This window comes from Hyla sarda, chromosome 1, assembly GCF_029499605.1.
Source record: "Hyla sarda isolate aHylSar1 chromosome 1, aHylSar1.hap1, whole genome shotgun sequence".
Classification (NCBI taxonomy): Eukaryota; Metazoa; Chordata; class Amphibia; order Anura; family Hylidae; genus Hyla; species Hyla sarda.
Genome location: NC_079189.1, coordinates 240,534,522 through 240,555,906, shown reverse-complemented (window position 1 = coordinate 240,555,906; position 21,385 = coordinate 240,534,522). Strand labels below are relative to the sequence as shown.

General features: G+C 45.2%; 1 protein-coding gene across 1 annotated transcript in view; it reads right to left on the bottom strand.

Annotated features, from left to right (window-relative positions):
• LOC130357410 (uncharacterized) overlaps nt 1–21,385 on the bottom strand; it is an 88,136-nt gene that overhangs the window by 48,903 nt on the left and 17,848 nt on the right. The window contains exon 2 of the mRNA XM_056560123.1: nt 2,388–2,470. Coding sequence (XP_056416098.1) covers nt 2,388–2,470 — 83 coding nt within the window. The remainder of the gene's footprint in view (nt 1–2,387; nt 2,471–21,385) is intronic.

Here is a 21,385-nt window from a genome sequence, read left to right as displayed (position 1 = left end):
ATTTTTTGCGCCGTGATCTGAAGTTTTTGGCGGTACCATTTTTGCATTGATAGGACTTATTGCTTGCTTTTTATTCATTTTTTCATGATATAAAAAGTGACCAAAAATGCACTATTTTGGACTTTGGAATTTTTTTGCGCATACGCCATTGACCGTGCAGTTTAATTAATGATATATTTTTATAATTCAGACATTTCTGCACGCGGCGATACCACATATGTTTATTTTTATTTTTATTTACACTGTGTTTTCTTTTATGGGAAAAGGGGGGTGATTCAAACTTTTAATAGGGGAGGGGTTAAATGATGTTTATTCACTTTTTTTTTCACTTTTTTTGCAGTGTTATAGGTTCCATAGGGACCTATAACACTACACACACTGATGTATTACACTGATCACTGGTTTCTCATAGGAAACCAGTGATCGATGATTCTTCCGCTTGACTGCTCATGCCTGGATCTCAGGCACTGAGCAGTCATTCGGCGATCGGACAGCGAGGAGGCAGGTAGGGACCCTCCTGCTGTCCTGTAAGCTGTTCGGGATGCCACAATTTCGGCGCGACTATCCCGAACAGCCCACTGAGCTAACCGGTATACTTTCACTTTTGACGCGGCGTACAACTTTGAACGCCGCGTCTAAAGGTTTAATAGCGCGCGGCACCGCGATCAATGCCGCGCGCTATTAGCCACGGGTTCCGGACGTTGCTAGAGGCCGGAGTTAAAACCACATTTTTTATTGTTGTTCCAATCTTATACTTGGAGGTGTATAAACTCCAAATCTATGGAGACACACTGGAGTGAACTGGGAGCAGGCTGTGAGTTGGACCTAATACTGCTGTAATTGCCCACTGGCCCCTGGTATTGCCCATATGGCACAGGTAGGTTTAGTGTTAGGTCCCGTGCCACTTGAGAAAACTTGATGTTGGTGTGCGGGCTCAGGTATGTCCTTCATATAAGGATATACTGGCTAATGTCTCTATTTTAACACCAGTTTGAGTGTTAGTCATAAGTTACTGTATACATCTACCTTAGTAGTGCACCTAAATTCTTGTATTGTAGTATTCTAATTGTTACACATCTGGTGTAGGATGCCATTGCGGTACTTGTGGTCTGCTGCAGGCATCCCCCATTGTATGTATTTTATGCTGGGGATCGCCCTTAGAAACGGACAACAAACGCAGAATCTGCTCCCCCAGTATAAATGGACAACTGCATTTGGGGTTGAGCATTTCCTGCCATTTGAAACCACGTTTTATCTTGTTGTTCAAATCCTAGTGCCAATTACTTGTTTATGATGTTAACTTTGTGCCATGGCTCAGTAATGGTATGACGTTCCTGGTGTCACTACTGAACAATAGTATCTGCAGCTGCCAGCAGCTGAAAATTCCCTTTTAGAGAGTTTTCAAGCCAATAGCTGTAGAACAGTGCTCTGTATTATGGTCATTAAAGCTTGAAAGGTTGCATGACTCTTTATGTGCTTTTTGGATTGCATAACTTAAAGGGGTACTCCACTGTCCAGCATTCTGGCTGTGTTCGGAACTAATGTTCCGAACGCTGTGCACGCACTGCGGGGGTCAGCTATGCCCCTCATGACGTCAGGCCATGCCCCTCAATGGAAGGGGTGTGGTGGCCGTTATGCCCCCTCCCATAGACTTGTATTCGGGGCATGGTCTGACATCCCGAGCGGGCATGGCTGACCCCCGCAGCGCACGCACAGCATTTGGAACTAAATGTTCTGAACTCAGCCGGAAGGCTGGCCAGTGGAGTACCCCTTTAAAGGGGTATTCTGGGAAAAATAACATTTTATCTCATATCCAACGGATAGGGGATAAGAGGTCTGAACACGGGGGGCCCTGCCGTTGGGACCCCCACAATATCCCTGCAGAACCTGCATTCTATGCGGGGCCACGTCTCCAGTTTCGGAAACCTTCGGGTTTCCGGGACTGGAGACGTGACTCAACGCTACACCCCCCTTGTGATGTCACACCACGTCCCCTCCATTAATGTCTATGTGAGGGGGCGTAACGGCCGCCACGCCCCCTTACATAGACATGAATGGGTGGGTGTGATGTTACCTCACATCTCCAGTCCCGGAAACCCGGAGGTTTCTGAAACTGGAGACGAAGTCCCACATAGAATGCGGGTGCCGCATGGAGATCGCGAGAGGTCCCAGTGGCTGGAAACCCCCCCACCGCAATCAGACATCTTATCCGCTTTCTTTTGGGTAGGGGATAAAATGTTTTTGCCTGGAATACCCCTTTAAGTCATGCATATTTATATTCCTATGTATGTACATGGTGCCATATAGGCAGATTTTGTATGATATTTTAATATGCTTCCATATATTTATAATGCAGCAAAATTATTCTTATACTAAATATTGGTTACCTTGGAAACCCACTGTCAGATTCATCTGATTGGTAAACTGAGATGCCTTTCTGTAGTCTGTATTGATATGCGTCCACGGCATTCTGGAAACATAAATGGTGATGATTTTATTACTGGCATTTACAAAAATAATTATAAAATAGCAGGGAATTTTTGTCGTTAACACAGTAACCTTGCAGAACCTTCCAGAACTTTTTTTTTTTTTTATAAATTGTAAGGTTGAATAAAGACAAGAGTCCATCAAAGTTGAACCTAAAACCCTACTGTGTTGATCAAGGCAAAAAAAAGGGAAAAAAAAGGCAAAAAACAAAACAAAACAGGAGAGGCTGATGCCAACTGCCCCATGACAAAGGAAAAAATCCTTCCCGACTCCAGTATGGCAATCAGAACAAGTCCCTGGATCAATGTTCTATCCACATGAATCTAGTATCCATAACTTGTAATCATATTTTTCCTGAAAGACATCCAGGCCCCCCTTGAAATTATTTATTGAGTTAGATATTACAACATGTGGCAGAGAGTTCCATAATCTCACTGCTCTTACAGCTCCATCTGCACCACCCTGCAGCAGCCCCTGTTCTGCAACTCCCATCATTCCCAGACAGCCAAAGCCATCATTTCCAGATAGCCTTTTGCAATTTGGGAATGATGGGGGTTGTATTTTAGCAACACTTGGAGGCTCCCAGACACTGCTCTTCCCCAGGAGAGATTGCCCTAAATTGTCAGGATCCGGGTACTGAGAGGATACTGGTGGTGGATCCTCTGTGTCAGTGGGGTGATGACGTGGGCCGTACCAGGGGAACGGAGTCTAAGGGGTTACTGGTATTCACCAGAGCCCGCCGCAAAGCGGGATGGACTTGCTGCGGCAGGTAACCCCCAGGTCGTTCCACCCGACTCAACCCCGACTGACGGCTGAGATAGGCGCGGTACAAGGGATTAGGCAAGAGCAAGGTCGGACGTAGCAGAAGGTCAGGGAAGGCAGCAAGGATCGTAGTCAGGGGCAACGGCAGGAGGTCTGGAACACTGGCTTGAGACATACAAGGAACGCTTTCACTGGCACAATGGCAATAAGATCGGGCAATACAGGGAAGGGGAAGTGAGGTAATATAGACCAAGGCACAGGTGAAATTACTAATTTGGGCTAGGCGCCAATCAGCGACGCACTGGCCCTCTAAATCGCAGAGAGCCGGCGCGCCCGAGCCCTAGTGAGCGAGGCCGTTCGCGCCGGGACTGGACAAACGGAGGACAGGTCCGGTAAGCAGGCTGGGATGCGAACCGCGAGCGGGCGCGTCCCGCATCGCGGGTCGCATCCTTGCTAGAGACACTATCGCAGCGCTCCCGGTCAGCGGGTCTGACCGGGGCGCTGCGAGCGCTCCGGGGAGGAGCGGGGACCCGGAGCGCTCGGCGTAACAGTACTCACCCCCCTTGGGTCTCCCCCTCTTTTTGGAACCTGAGAACTTGTGAATGAGGTCTTTGTCGAGGATGTTATCCTCAGGCTCCCATGAACTCTCCTCAGGCCGGCAATTCTCCCAATCTACGAGAATTTTTTTTTTACCTCTGACCGTCTTAGACGCATGAATTTCTTTAACAGAGAAGACATCGGAGGAGCCGGAGACAGGAGCTGGAGCGACAACCTTGGGAGAGAAGCGGTTAAGGACAAGCGGTTTAAGGAGAGAAACATGAAAAGCGTTAGGAATACGGAGAGAAGGGGGAAGAAGGAGTTTGTAGGAGACAGGATTGATTTGGCACTTGATTTTAAAGGGTCCAAGATAACGTGGTCCCAGTTTATAACTGGGGACACGGAAGCGGATATACTTGGCGGAGAGCCACACTTTGTCTCCAGGAGCAAAGACAGGAGGAGTTCTTATCTTTTTATCGGCATGCTTCTCCATCCGGGATGAGGCCAGTAGAAGGGATTTTTGAGTTTCCTTCCAGATGGTGGAGAAGTCCCGGGTAACTTCATCAACAGCAGGCAAACCAGAAGGGGTGGGAGAGGGGAGGGGGGGCAGAGGGTGACGGCCGTACACCACGAAGAACGGGGATTTGGCAGAGGATTCAGAGTCCTTGAAATTGTACGAGAATTCTGCCCAGGGTAGAAGATCGGCCCAATCGTCCTTGCGTGAGGAAACAAAATGTCGCAAATAGTCACCAAGGATCTGATTAACTCTCTCTACTTGCCCATTGGATTGGGGATGATAGGAGGACGAGAAATTTAATTTGATTTTTAGTTGATTACAGAGAGCTCTCCAAAATTTCAATACAAATTGAACGCCTCAATCCGAGACGATATGCGTGGGAAGCCCGTGAAGGCGAAAAATGTGCACAAAAAATTGCTTCGCCAACTGTGGCGCAGAAGGGAGGCCTGGAAGTGGAATAAAATGTGCCATCTTGGAGAAACGATCAACGACCACCCAGATGACTGTGTTACCATGGGATAAAGGCAGGTCTGTTATAAAAATCCATGGCAATCTGAGACCATGGTAGCTCAGGAACAGGCAGAGTATGAAGGAGACCGGCAGGCTTCTGGCGAGGAGTCTTGTCCCGGGCACAAACTGTACAGGCCCGAACGAAATCAGCGACATCTGCCTCCAGGGTAGGCCACCAATATAAACGAGAGATGAGTTGGATGGACTTCTTGACGCCAGCATGGCCGGCGAGGTGCAAGGAGTGTCCCCACCTGAGGATCTTGAGGCACTGGCGTGGAGGAACGAAAGTCTTTCCAGGAGGTGTTTGTCTGATTGAAGCTGGAGAAGAGGAGATCAGACACTCAGGAGGAATAATGTGTTGCAGGGGGGCTTCCGATTTGGAAGCATCAGAGGAACTAGAAAGGGCGTCAGCACTGATGTTTTTGTCAGCAGGGCGAAAATAAATCTCGAAGTTAAAATGGGCAAAAAACAATGACCACCTAGCCTGGCGTGGGTTCAGCCGTTGGGCAGACTGGAGATACGAGAGATTCTTGTGATCCGTGTAGATGACATTCGGGTATTTTGAACCCTCCAGCAGGTGCCTCCATTCTTCGAGGACTAGTTTAATGGCCAGAAGTTCACGATCACCAATGGAGTAATTTTTTTCCGCCGGAGAGAAGGTTTTAGAAAAGAAACCACAAGTAATGTTATGTCCAGTAGAGTTTTTTTGTAGGAGTACAGCTCCGGCTCCAACCGAGGAGGCGTCCACCTCCAGCAAGAAGGGTTTTGATGGATAAGGTCTGAAGAGTACGGGAGCAGAAGCAAAGGCAGTTTTGAGACGATTGAATGCCACATCCGCTTGGGGAGGCCAGGACTTAGGGTTGGCGTTCTTCTTGGTTAGGGCCACAATTGGAGCCACAATGGTGGAAAAATGCGGAATAAACTGTCGGTAGTAATTGGCAAACCCCAAGAAGCGTTGGATAGCTCGGAGTCCAGAGGGGCGTGGCCAATCTAAAACGGCTGACAGTTTGTCTGGGTCCAATTGAAGTCCCTGGCCAGAGACTAAATAACCTAGAAAGGGAAGAGATTGGCATTCAAAGAGACATTTCTCTATCTTGGCAAATAATTGATTGTCACGGAGTCTCTGGAGCATTAGACGGACATTGCGGCGGTGTTCTTTGAGGCTAGAAGAAAAAATCAAAATGTCGTCCAGGTAAACCACAACACAGGTATATAACAGATCCCGAAATATTTCATTCACGAAGTCCTGGAAGACAGCGGGGGCGTTGCAGAGCCCAAAGGGCATAACCAGATATTCAAAATGTCCGTCTCTGGTATTAAATGCGGTCTTCCACTCATCCCCTTTCCTGATGCGGATGAGATTATATGCACCTCTTAAGTCCAATTTGGTGAAGATGTTAGCGCCACGTAGGCGGTCAAAGAGTTCCGAGATAAGAGGCAGGGGATAGCGGTTTTTTATAGTGATCTTATTTAAACCGCGGTAATCGATGCACGGCCATAAGGAACAGTCTTTTTGGAGACAAAGAAGAACCCCGCTCCGGCAGGGGATGAAGACTTGCGGATGAATCCCCTCTTTACATTTTCTTGGATGTAGTCCAACATGGCTTGAGTCTCAGGAGCAGACAGAGGATAGATCCTGCCCCAGGGGGGAGTAGTACCAGGAAGAAGGTCAATAGGGCAGTCATAAGGTCTTTGAGGTGGCAAAGTCTCTGCTTGTTTTTTGCAAAAAACATCGGCTTAGTCCTGATAGGCCTTGGCGAGACCTGGTATAGGAGGAGCCACAGGGGTTTGACTGACGGGACTGGGAGCAGACGTGAGAAATTTTTTGTGGCAAGGAAGCACCCCAGTTCTTGATCTCCCCGGTGGTCCAGTCAAGGGTAGGAGAATGGCGTTGGAGCCAAGGCAAGCCAAGGAGAATTTCAGAAGTGCACTTAGAGAGGACCAAAAATTAAATTTTTTCGTGATGTGGTCCAATGCACATTATCAGGGGTTCTGTGCGGTAACGTACAGTACAGTCAAATTTTTCTCCATTAACTGAAGCGATATAGAGAGGTCTGGCGAGACTGCTCACTGGGATGTTGAACCTGTTAACGAAAGAGGCCAAAATAAAATTTCCTGCAGATCCTGAATCCAAGAAGGCCACAGCTGAGAAGGAGGAGTTAGCAGAAGAAGAAATCCGCACAGGCACAGTAAGACGTGGAGAAGCAGAGTTCACACCTAGAGCTGTCTCACCTTTGTGCGGAATCGGAGTGAGTCTTTCCTGACGCGGAGGGCGGATAGGACAATCCTTCAGGAAGTGTTCGGTACTGGCACAGTACAGGCATAGGTTCTCATTGCTGCGGCGTGTCCTCTCTTGTAGGGTCAGGCGAGACCGATCTACTTGCATCTACTTGCAAGGCACAGGAACAGATTGCAGTGGACCTGAGAAGAGAGGAGCCGGGGAGAGAAATCGCCTGGTGCGAACAAAGTCCATATCCTGACGGAGCTCCTGGCGTCTTTCAGAAAAACGCATGTCAATGCGGGTGGCCAAATGGATAAGTTCATGCAGGTTGGCAGGAATTTCTCGTGCGGCCAGCACATCCTTGATGTTACTGGATAGGCCTTTATTGAAGGTCGCGCAGAGGGCCTCATTGTTCCAAGATAATTCAGAGGCGAGGGTACGAAATTGGATGGCGTATTCGCCCACAGAAGAATTTCCTTGGACAAGGTTCAGCAAGGCAGTTTCGGCAGAAGAGGCTCGAGCTGGTTCCTCGAAGACACTACGAACCTCAGCGAAGAAGGACTGAACAGTGGCAGTGACAGGATCATTGCGGTCCCAGAGCGGTGTGGCCCATGACAAGGCCTTCCCAGACAGGAGACTAACCACGAAAGCCACCTTTGACCGTTCAGTGGGAAATTGGTCCGACATCATCTCCAAATGCAGGGAACATTGCAAGAGAAAACCACGGCATATTTTAGAGTCCCCATCAAATTTGTCCGGCAGGGACAAGCGGAGGCTGGAAGCGGCCACTCGCTGCAGAGGAAGTGCAGGAGCTGGCAGAGGAGATGGTTGCTGTAGCTGTGGTAAAAGCTGTTGTAGCATAACAGTCAGTTGAGACAGCTGATGACCTTGTTGCGCTATCTGTTGCGACTGCTGGGCGACCACCGTGGTAAGGTCAGCGACAACTGGCAGCGGGACCTCAGCGGGATCCATGGCCGGATCTACTGTCAGGATCCGGGTACTGAGAGGATACTGGTGGTGGATGCTCTGTGTCAGTGGGGTGATGACATTTGCCGTACCAGGGGAACGGAGTCTAAGGGGTTACTGGTATTCACCAGAGCCCGCCGCAAATCGGGATGGACATGCTGCGGCAGGTAACCCCCAGGTCGTTCCACCCGATTGCGACTCAACCCCGACTGACGGCTGAGATAGGCGCGGTACAAGGGATTAGGCAAGAGCAAGGTCGGACGTAGCAGAAGGTCAGGGCAGGCAGCAAGGATCGTAGTCAGGGGCAACGGCAGGAGGTCTGGAACACTGGCTTGGGACATACAAGGAACACTTTCACTGGCACAAGGGCAACAAGATCCGGCAATACAGGGAAGGGGAAGTGAGGTAATATAGACCAAGGCACAGGTGAAATTACTAATTTGGGCCAGGCGCCAATCAGTGGCGCACTGGCCCTTTAAATCGCAGAGAGTCGGGGGCCGCGCGTGCCGGGACTGGACAAACGGAGGACAGGTCCAGTAAGCAGGCTGGGATGCAAACCGCGAGCGGGCGCGTCCCGCATCGCGGGTCGCATCCCTGCTATAGACACTATCGCAGCGCTCCCGGTCAGCGGGTCTGACCGGGGCGCTGCGAGCAGGTAAACGCAGCGTAACATAAATGTACTTACCTATATTTCAGATTTTTCTTTAATTCTCATTTCAGATATGTATATGCAGTGGACTACATTGGATTATGTAGCCTACTTCGAATACCTGCTTTTTGTAATTCAATGAAAAGTAAATAAAGAAAAAAACTTTGATATACAAATGGTATTACAAAAAACACAAGCCCTCGTTAAGCATTTTATTGAAATAGAAAAAAAAAGCAGGTCTTCAAAGTAGTACACGTAATTCGACATAGTTCACCACATATCATATCGTATCTGAAACAAAAATAAAATAAAAATAATATAAAAGAAAAATGGGTCAGGACATTCAGGGGGACATTTTTTCCCTGGGGAAGAGCGCACAAAAAGCTGTGGGTTCCAAACAGGAAGCCTACAGGTGTTGCTCAATTTCAACCCCCATCATTTGGGTTGTAGTTTAGTAACAGCTGGAGGCTCCTTGTTTGGAAAGGCACTGTCAGAACGGGTCTGTTCACATTATAGAATAGGCATAATGAGACCAGTGCCATACTTACCAACCTGGCTCTGGGTTCAATCTCTGCTTCTAATGGTGTTATTATTAAAGGCAGGGCTACACCTGACCAGGCCGGGATAGAAGCCTGGTCAGTAAGTGATTGTCTAGCTACAGTATACAGTAAATCCAGCCTACTTACTGAGGGCATTACCAACCTACTGGGGTCTTCTTCCCTACCTACCTACCTACTGGGGCATTCCTTAATAGGGGAGGGGAAATTTACTACCCATAATCCAATCCCCAACCTTTTCCCCCCAACACACTTACCTGCTCGCTCTATGCAGGGCACCAAAGGGGGCATTATTTGGGCATTGAGGGTTGGAAATAGGTGGGGAATGTGCTGAAAAAGTGCAGAGCCTAAGATATTTGTTTTCTGGTAGATACTCTGGTGACGAGTTATGGTTGGAAGAAGACTTTATGGTGGTCTGAGCAAGACAGAGAAGAAAAAGGAAAGAGACGGGTGGACTGACAACCCATGGGGCTCCTGGGCATTAGAGGTTTATGGGGCCCCCTACATATGTCTAAGCCACACCCATATAGATGCACCACCCACACACAATTAATAAATATATTAATACATAAATAAAATATTGAAGTTATTTGTAAAATTTTAAAGAAACAACGCAATTTTGCAATAAAATACACTATCAACTAAGTATATTTTACAGTTGAAATGACACTTTATCTTTATTCTGTGTGTCAATATGATTACAACTTTACCCAGCTTATATAGGTTTTGTTTTACTACTTAAACAAAAAATCATTTAGTTAGCAAATAATAAGCATAAAATTGTCCTATTCTGACCCATAACACTGACATTTTTCAGTATATGGGGATGCATGAGGGCTCTTTTTTTGCGCCATGATCTGTAGTTTTTATTCGGACCATTTTTGTTTAGATGGGACTTTTTAATCTCTTTTTATAAAATTTTTAATAATTAATGAAGTGACCAAAAATCGAAATTCTGGACTTTGGTATTTTTTTTTCAAGCTGTTCATTTTGTCCCCAAACATCATCCCCTGACATCATGTCCTGACATCGCCCCCTGACAGCATCCCCTGAGATCATTGAGTGCTCATTGACATCACCGCTGACATCACTCGCAGTGCATTTAATATTAGTAAATAACAGGCAATCAATGTGATGGGCCAGAAATGGAGTCTGTTGTGTTCACTGCAGAGGATGCAGAGGCGTGTTCTCCTCTGTGCTCCTCTCTGGTGAGTCACTGACGTCTTGCTGCTTTTTAGCCGACACCGCTCCACTACTCTGCATCTACTGGTAGCCGGCCGGTGACCATTAACCCCTTAACGACGCAGGACGTATATATTTACGTCCTGCGCCGGCTTCCGCGATATGAAGCGGGATCGCGCCGCGATCCCGCATCATATCGCGTCGGTCCCGGCGCTCATCAACGGCCGGGACCCGCAGCTAATACCACACATCGCCAATCGCGGCGATGTGTGGTATTAACCCTTTAGAAGCGGCGGTCAAAGCTGACCGCCGCTTCTAAAGTGAAAGTGAAAGTGACCCGGCTGCCCAGTCGGGCTGTTCGGGACCGCCGCGGTGAAATCGCGGTGTCCCGAACAGCTTGCAGGACACTGGGAGGGCCCTTACCTGCCTCCTCGGTTTCCGATCGGCGAATGACTGCTCCGTGCCTGAGATCCAGGCAGGAGCAGTCAAGCGCCGATAACACTGATCACAGGCGTGTTAATACACGCCTGTGATCAGGATGAGAGATCAGTGTGTACAGTGTTATAGGTTCCTATGGGACCTATAACACTGCAAAAAAAAAGTGTTAATAAAGGTCATTTAACCCCTTCCCTAATAAAAGTTTGAATCACCCCCCTTTTCCCATAAAAAAAATAAAACAGTGTAAAAAAATAAATAAATAAACATATGTGGTATCGCCGCGTGCGTAAATTACCGAACTATTAAAATATATCATTAATTAAACCGCACGGTCAATGGCGTACGCGCCAAAAAATTCCAAAGTCAAAAAAAGCGCATTTTTGGTCACTTTTTATACCATTAAAAAATGAATAAAAAGTGATCAAAAAGTCCGATCAAAACAAAAATCATGCCGATAAAAACTTCAGATCACCGCGCAAAAAATGAGTCCTCATACCGCCCTGTACATGGAAAAATAAAAAAGTTATAGGGGTCAGAAGATGACATTTTTAAACGTATAAATTTTCCTGCATGTAGTTATGATTTTTTCCAGAAGTGCGACAAAATCAAACCTATATAAGTATGGTATCATTTTAACCGTACGGACCTACAGAATAATGATAAGGTGTAATTTTTACCGAAATATGCACTGCGTAGAAACGGAAGCCCTCAAAATTACAAAATGGCGTTTTTTCTTCGATTTTGTCGCACAATGATTTTTTTTCCCGTTTCGCCATGCATTTTTGGGTAAAATGACTAATGTCACTGCAAAGTAGGATTGGCGATGCAAAAAATAAGCCATAATATGGATTTTTAGGTGGAAAATTGAAAGGGTTATGGGGTTAAGTCCTTAAGGGGTTAAGGGCCAACTGTATAAAAAAAAAAACTGTTAACACTGACTGTGCCCTGGCACCCTAGTACCTATTACTACCCCTCATGTGCACAGTGCCATCATAGACAGTTGGAGTACTTGCTAACACTGTACTATGACATCAATGTGCATATTAAGCCTGTACTGTGCATTGCTGTGCATATTAACCCTGTACTGTGAGTTCCAATACAGGGTTAATATGCACAGAGACATCACAGTAATGGGTTAATATGCAAAGTTATATCACTGACCAGGGTTAATGTATGTACAGTGAGGAATAGTACATGAATGAGTGTCACAGTACATGAAAAATACACACAGTATGTCAGTACAGTACAGGGATAATATAGACAGTGATGTCACAGTATGAGTATAGTATACACAGTGATGTCACAGTACAGAAATAATGCACACAGTGATGTCACAGTACACAGATAATACACAGTGATATCACAGTATGGTTATAATACACCCAATGATGTCACAGTACAGGGATAATACATAGTGATGTCACAGTACAGGCATAATACACACAGTGATGTAATAGTACAGAGATATGCACACAGTAACATCATAGAACAGGGACCATGCATACAGTGATGTGACAATACAAGAATAATAAATATGGTAATGTCACAGTACAGGGATAATACACGTAGTGATGTCACAGTACAGGGGAAATACACACAATGATGTCACAGTACAGGGATAATAAATACAGTGATGTCACAGTACAGGGATAATACACGTAGTGATGTCACAGTACAGGGGAAATACACACAATTATGTCACAGTACAGGGATAATAAATACAGTGATGTCACAGTACAGGGATAATACACGTAGTGATGTCACAGTACAGGGGAAATACACACAATGATGTCACAGTACAGGGATAATAAATACAGTGATGTCAAATTACAGGAATAATACACCTGATGTCAAAGTGCAGGAATAATAAAAATAGTGATGTCACAGTGCAGATATAATACACATCATGATATCACAGTATGTGGGGCAATACAGATATGGAGTTTGTAAAGAGGTGGGAAACCAAAAATTGTTTGTCTGGCAGATTCTGCAGTGACAAGTTTTGGTGAAGCCATAATGAGAAGTCATCATGGCAATCTGAGCCAGATAGAAAAGAAAAAAGGACAACTCTGATCAGAGAATATATCACCTGTGAGTCGTTAGATGTAACTGTATTCACTTATATAGGCTGCAGAACACTCATGTACAGCGGGTATCTACCACTATATGGTCAGTGTATGTGGGACTATTTGTCTTTGTATAGTTGATTTTATGCAGTAACATTATTGGGATGTTAGTCAGTCATTAGTCAGTCACAATGGTAGTCATGATCATAGTATGGCAGCATTATTTGTTCCTTGTTGGTAATACACACAACTGGCAGTGTGCACTAGAGCATGTATTTCATTTTGTCTGAAGGTATTGATCTTTTTTTTTTTTTGTACTGGTATTATTGGTTATATTGGTCTCAGTATACAGGATTTGGTCAAGAACAGTATGATGGGTATATGTATGGTGATATTACTTCCTCCTTGTATAATGGTATTATTGGTAATATTGGTCTCAGCATATAGGATATGGTCAGTAACAGTATGATGGTAATATGTATGGTAAGAATATTTCTCTGTATACCTGTATACTGGTATTATTGGTAACTGTGGTCTCAGTGTACTGGACAGAAATTGTCTTGGGGCCCACAGAACACAAGTTACACCCCTGATCTTACATCTGCCCTGATGCCACTAAAGAGCCTATGAAGGCGAAATGCTTGGAGCTCTCTGATCTAGAGTGACATGTTCCAGTGACTTAGGGAAGACCAGTATATCCTTAACTGCCTTCCTGAATTCCATCGCTGTCAAGATTTTGTTAACCAAGCTCTAGTCACCCAGTACCAGACACCTATAACCAATCTGGCGAAGCTGCTGATGGCAAGTTTTGTAAATGGACAATCTCTACCCAAGCCCATTTAGTTTGTCCCTGCTCACTCTACACTCTGAGGAAATGGCCTTCTATGTTCTGCCAAACTCCACTAATCCTGTGCTTCTTAAACTGCCCTGGTTGCAGCAACTTTTTCCAGTCTTAGATTGGCGTACAGGAAATATCCTCCACTGGGGATCTCAGTGCAATACCACCTGTCTGTCTGAGGTCTGTCCAGAGTCTTCTCATCCGGTGCCTCAAACCTGTCCGGCTTGCCTTTGCGGTACACAGCATATGAGGACTTGTTCTGCAAGAAAAGGGCTGAGACCCTGCCACCCCATCGGCTCTATGATTACATAATTGACCTACTATGAGGAACCTGTCCTCCTCATGGAAGGGTTTATCAATTATGCTTGCCCGAGACCAAGGCAATGGCTCACTACATAAAGGAAACCCTTGAGAAGTTATTTATCCGGAAAGTCACCTCAGTGGCAGGGGCCAGCTTCTGTTTGTTGTGAAGGAAGATGGGTCACTGTGTGCAGGCATAGATTATTGTGAACTGAACAAGAATGAGTATCCTATGCCTTTGATTTCTGAATTGTTTGACCATATCTGAGGTGCTCCGATTTTGCTAAGACCAAGTTGGATCTGCGAGGGGCATATAACCTGATCCACATCCGTGATGACGAGGAGTGGAAGACAGCGGTTAACACTTGTGATGGTGGCAAGAGATACTTTCTGGTTGACTGGCACGGAGGGTACTCTTACACTGATGGTTGGCAGCTGCCAGCTTGAAGTGCATTCTGTTGCTGAGCCTCACTCTCGGCTCCTCAACACTGCAGACTCCAGGCAGCTGGCAACATTTTCTGGCACACCCCTTAGGGGCAGCATGGGCTGTTTCTTTAAAGGTCCATGCGCATCCCTGCCAGGCACCACCTTTTTGAGAGAACTCCTCCCTTCCTGTGGCTCCTGAACAATAGTTTAGTATCTGCTGCAGTTCTGATCTACTGTGTTCCAGACCCAAGCCTCCAGTGCATGAACCAGGCTGTCAACCACAACCCTGCATACTGACCTAAACACCACCTGGCGGCTTCTAAGCTATTTCAGCTCTGCTACTTACACCTAGTCAGCACAGCTACATTAGCTGCGCTATACCATCCTTGGCATCAGCTGTCCCCTTTTGCTCATATCCCCGATGCTTGGCACCAGGGCATTCTGGCCAGCCAGGCCAGCTGTCACTTAACCGAGACCACTTTTGCAGTAGCAAACTGGGATTGATCCTTAAGTTAAAGTCTAGTTTCCACAACCAGGAGCGGAATAAAGGGGAAATACAGGGGACTACATAGACTCCACTTCGAAGTCTTGCCCAAAGCCATGGGTCCATACCCATTGTGGAGTTACAAATAATTATACATTGGGGGCAATTGACATGACAATTGGCACAGTTGTGTCACTCTAAAATGCAACACCTATGTGAAGAATAAAAGAATGTGTTTGTAGAGACTACTGCTAAAATATGCCATATTCCAAAATTTTTAAATATGGATACATATTAAATATGGATGCTATCCTATATGTTTGGATCACTCCTTGTAATAAGTTAAAAATGAGTCCTCCCATGACCTGTGTGTATGAATCTCTCCCTGAACTGTACCCACAGAACAAACCTTACGGTATAAGATGGGGGGTGGACATCATGTCGGGTATTCCCAGAAGGGACAAAAAATTGTGTTGGGGCTTGGTCTATTGTTGGAGATGGAGGCATTTATTAATTTCCAGTGCCTTAGTGTTTGGATGAGAGTGGGCTAGAGTGGGAATTAAGTCTAACTTGCTGTAAGATGTCATTTCTCACCAGAATTCCCCCGGGTGGATTTTAACCATTTCCTAACCCATGGGTCATATGGCCGGCTGCTATCAGCAGTGGACCTTTAAGATCAGTTTTATTTGTACTGTGGAGATTTTTGTTCCATTTTTAAATCATTTATTTATCAAATCCTGCCTTAGTCTGGTAAAAACAAATCATATACAGTATTTTTCCTTAAGAGCAACAGATTATAGACTGTAGATGTGTGTTTATTTTTTTCCTGTGTTTTTTTTTTTTTTAAAGGGGTACTCCGGTGAAAACCTTTTTTCTTCGCCGGACCACCCTCACCTGCTCCTTCCTCGACCAGACGGCGGGAGGGATCGGAGCTGACAGCACGTACCTCCGCAACAGCTTCCCAGGTACGTTCATCCACCCCGGCCTCACCCGCTTCTTCTGCTCCGGGGAGTCCTGCTAAACAGCGCCCCAAGCTGCCTACCTCAGGGGCGCAGTTGGGGCCAAATGGAGCGAGAGAGGGACTGCCTGATTTGCCTGACCCCTTCACAGACCTACCTACCTCAGAGGCCCCTGTGACGGAGACCTCTCTGAAAAATATGCTGCAAATGTTAAACTACTCTATACAAAGCAATATTCTTCTCACTCTGCAACCACTTCAGGATTCTGTGTCTGAGCTGGAGGGGAGAGTTGACCATGCTGAAACTAAGATGGCAGAGCTGACTGGGTCCCACAACACCCTTATTGACACTCATTATGAATTGGAAGGGGAGGTTTAGGCACTGCGGCTGACAATTGCAGACATTGAAGATCGCTCCCGCAGAAACAATGTGAAATTTAGAGGGGTGCCTGAGGAGGTGCCCACAAAGGACTTGGTTCCATACATACAAGAGCTCATTAAAGAAGTGGTCCCGAATTGTTCCCCTAGGGACTTGATGATTGATAGGGCCCATAGGGTCCCGAAGCCAAAACACCTACCGGATACCGTCCCCAGAGACGTTTTAGCACGTATTCACTTTTACCATATCAAAGAAGCACTATTATACCAAACCAGAGACAAGGCTTCTCTGCCGGCTATGTTCCTTGGGGTGTCGCTCTATGCAGATTTGTCAGCCTATACACTTCAACTCAGGAGGAATCTTATACCGGTGACTCTGGCACTTCGAGAGGCTAAGATGCCATACAAAGGGGGGTATCCGACACGCTTACTTGTCCATCACGGAGATGTTACACATGTTATCAGGTCATTGGAGGAAGGTGCTGAATTGCTGCAAAAATGGGATATTCCTCTCAAAGATGCTTCCTTCCGTCCCCAAGAGACAGTTGGACATATCAAGCCGGATTGGCACTAGGCAGGACCGTCGCGCCGTGGACGCCGTTGATAACGGCACTTTTCATATGTGCTTAGAATACCTACAGTGTTGACTCTCTGTGTGACCTAACTAGTTGGCTACAAGGAACTTTTCCTCCCCCCGAAGTTGGTGCTAACCTGGCAGCACCTACTTTCTGTATGTTTGGGCTTCTGCTAATACGGGAGCTGTCCTTTCTGTTCTCTCTTGTTTGTTTGTCTTGTTAGTTTTTGTTTTCTTCCAGGGCGCAGTCAGTGCTATGCAGTGGTGTCTCATCCAGATATGCCGAAACAGCGAAGAGATGGCAATGCTTTCCGCATTTATGGACTTATAGATGGTCTTAAAGGTTTTGTCTATTAATTGTAATGGCCTCAATGTCCCTCAGAAAAGGGCATTTCGGGATGCGATATCCTATGTGCTCAAGAAACGCATATTATGCAAAAAGACGCGTTTCAGATTCGCAGCCCGTCTTATCCTAATGTGTACCAATCCCACTATTCAGGGAAATCACGTGGGGTTATGTTGGCCGTCAAGAGCTCTATAGCATTTCAACAACTCTCTGTAATCACTGATACTAAGGGCCGATATATTATTCTAGTTTGCTCCTGTAACAATGTGGTTTATACTATAGTTTCTGTTTATGCGCCTAACTCAGGCCAAGTTAAATTTTTTAATAAGTTGTTCAGATTGATCAATAAGTATAAGCAAGGACATGTACTCATGTGCGGGGATTTTAATGTGGTCCTAGACCCTGTTATGGTTACGTCCTCTACTAGTAGACATCTGCCTGTATCTCTCTCCAACATATTCCATAGGGAGGAAGTTTTTGATGCTTGGCGAGTCATGCACGCATCTGAACGCGATATCACTTGTTACTCTCCCACGCAAAATACTTATTCCCGCCTAGATCTTTTTGTAGTTGATCGGTCACTTCTATCTAAATTGAAATCCACTTCTATTCTAGATCCCACCTGGTCCGACCACTCCCCCATTCTGTTAGAACTGCATGAAAAAGATTCTATCCCGCCAACCTATATCTGGAGATGTAACGCGTTCTTGATGCATCATTCTCAATATGGCGGTGTGTTGGAGAGAGATCTGACATCATACTTTGCCCTTAATGTAACCCCTGATGTGAATCCAACCACGGTTTGGAATGCCCATAAGGCATTTATACGTGGGTCCTTCATTAAATTAGGTCACGTGCTTAAAAAACATCAGGCTAAATACCTTAATGAGCTGATACTTAGACAGAGGGAGCTGGAATCACAGAATAAATCCAATCCATCGCCAATACTAGCCGCAGAGCTGAGGAAGGTGCGCAATGACATTAGAGAAGCCCTGTTAGTGGATTACGCTAAGGCATTGGTAAAAACTAAGTCACGATATTATGACTCAGACAATAGGTCGGGGAAATTGTTGGCCGCAAGACTAAAAGACAAACATGTCAAATCTCGCATCCCATTTCTTAAAGGAGATTCCGCCCATACAAAAATATATCACCCTAGGGATATTGCAGACAAATTTAGGACTTATTATGAATCCTTGTACAACTTGAGGGCTGATTCCTCTACCCCCCAGCCAACCCTACCTGACATAGAAAAGTTCTTGGCTACCCTTAAATTACCTAAACTGTCTAAATCTTATTTATCTGTGCTAAATACGCCCATATCACAAGACGAACTGCGCAAAATTATTATGTCTTTACCAATAGGGAAGGCTCCTGGGCCTGATGGCCTGACGACCTTATATTATAAGAGGTTCTCAAATATATTAACACCCCACTTACAGGCCTTTTTATTAGAAGTTATGGGCTCGGGTAATTTACCCAAAGAAAACCAAGAGGCGTTAATTATAACCCTGCCTAAACCAGGTAAAACACCTGATGTCCCCAACAACTTTAGGCCAATCTCGTTGTTAAACGTTGATTTAAAAATATACGCTAAACTGCTGGCCTCCAGGTTTCCCTTGCTTCCCCATTTAATTAGTGTAGATCAGGTGGGATTTGTCCAAAAACGGCAGGCATATGAAAATACGAGAAGAGTACCTAACCTGTTACACATAGTTGAAAGTCGCGGCCTTCCATCCTTATTTCTCTCCCTAGATGCCAAAAAGGCGTTTGACCGCATTAATTGGACATTTGCCTTTTCGGTACTACAAACCATGGGATTTGAGGGCTCTATACTGATGGCTATCAGGACCCTGTATACATTCCCGAATGCGAGAGTCTTTACTAATGGGACCCTGTCTGAGGCATTCGACATTTCGGATGGGACTAGGCAGAGGTGCCCATTGTCCCCTCTCATATTTGACTTATGTCTAGAACCGTTAGCCCAAGCTCTTAGGCAGGACCCCAAGGTTAAGGGTATACTTGTGGGAAATCACTCACATCTGATCTCGCTTTATGCTGACGACATTATCATCACCCTGTCAGAACCCATTCATTCCCTGCCGAGGACCTTGGAGTGGCTGGAGGAGTTCGGAAAGCTGTCATATTACAAATTGAATATGCAGAAATCCCAGGTTCTCCCTACCCATGTTCCCGCAGACTCTTTAGCGCAGATGTCTAGCTTATACAATCTTGATTGGCAAAAAGATGAGATATCCTACTTGGGTATTAAGTTAACTAGGTAATTTGCCCTATTGTATAAACATAACTATCTCCCTTTTCTTACAAATTTCCAAAAAGAGTTGGATAAATTGGGTAGGTTTGAGGTATCTTGGCTAGGGAGGGTTGCGGCCTTTAAAATGTTGGTGCTGCCCAAACTCCTATACTTATATCGCACGTTACCAATAAGCTTGCCAAGTTAATTTTTTAAAAAGGTTCAGTCAGAGCTTCTCAGATGTATTTGTGGATCGAAGAGGCCTAGGGTATCTTCTACTTTATTTATGAAGGATAAGTGGAGCGGGGGCCTAGATTTCCCTGATCTTAGGAGATACCACTCAGCTACCTTATTAGCACAGTTGAAATCCTTTTGGGGGGATTTTCTGGTTATGCCATGGACACAAATTGAATGTTGTCTTAGTAATGTCTCACATCCTAAAACGTTATTATTTTTTCCTATATGGAATATCGAACTACCTACAGGGATGTCCCCACTCACTAAGGCAGGTCTTATGTGCTGGGCTACATTCCATGGACATATTTCACACATGCAACACAGTTTTCCTAGAGAAACGCCTATGTGGATTGTTGCTATGAAGATACCAGATATCCACATTAATTCATGGATAGAAAAAGGGATACTCAGGATTTCACACTTGTTTGGAGGCGGATGCATGCACTCATTCTCCGTGTTGTGCTCTAAATTTGACTTCTACAAATACCTCCAAATTTACCATCTTTTCTCCTCCATAGTGAACAAGGAGTGGTGTTTCTCTGATGAGCTGCTCAAATTGTTTTCTTTGAGTATTAAAGGACTTAAACCCATTTACCAATTGTTAGATTTGAGCGTTGAGTCTTATGGTACCAATCCTTACGCCAGATGGGCCAAAGAACTGGCGATAGATATAGCACCGGCTGAGTGGAGGCATGCATCCAACTGGATATTTAAAGCACTCAGATTAATTACTCAGGTGGAAGCGGCAATAAAAACGAGACTGTGTTGGTATTATCCTCCCACTCGCTTGCACGCTATGTATTCTTCAACTTCACCGTTATGTTGGAGAGGTTGCGGATGTAGGGGCACGATTTCTCACATTTTATGGTTTTGTCCTGAATTAGAGAGGTATTGGCTAGAGATAGAACGGGTGCTGAAACACATATGTCCTTCCATGCCGGATCTGACCCCCAAATTGGCACTACTACTCATAGGCATTCAGGAACTCCCAGTGGAGGTTAGACCTCTCTTGTGTAAATTGCTCGTTATCGCCAAATTAATTATCACTAGACATTGGAAGTCCCCCTTCCCTCCGGAGGTAGGGGAAATGGTAGCTTCGCTTAACATAGCGTGCAAATATGAACTTGGTATAGCCTTAAATGAAGGATCATCGTATGCTAAGGTTTCCTTCATATGGGAAAGGTGGACCCAATCTCCTTACTTTCAGAATTAGAGGAAGGATATGCGTGTACATTAGCCTTGCGCAAATATGACAGACTGTATGTTTGGATGTCACCCTTATAACTATAACTGCGATGTGATAATGTGGATTGTTCATGCACTATCTGTTACCTGCACGCCTGGAATGTGGTTCTTGGTTCAAGTACTGTTTATACTCTTTGTAACAATGTTATGTTTTTACGTGAAAAATCTTCAATAAAAAGATTGAAACGAAAACCTTTTTTCTTTTAAATCAACTGGTGGCAGAAAGTTTAACATATTTGTAAATTACTTCTATTAAAATATCTTAATCCTTCCAGTACTTATTAGCTGCTGAAAACATAGATGACAAAAAGTACAAATCTGTACACTTCCAACAATTATACCCCACATACTTAAACTGTTTTAAAGGCTTGTTTCACAGAGCCTACCAAACTTATGTATCCAAAATAGCAGTGTCACGAACCGAGACGTGCAGGTGGTAGGATTATCTATAAA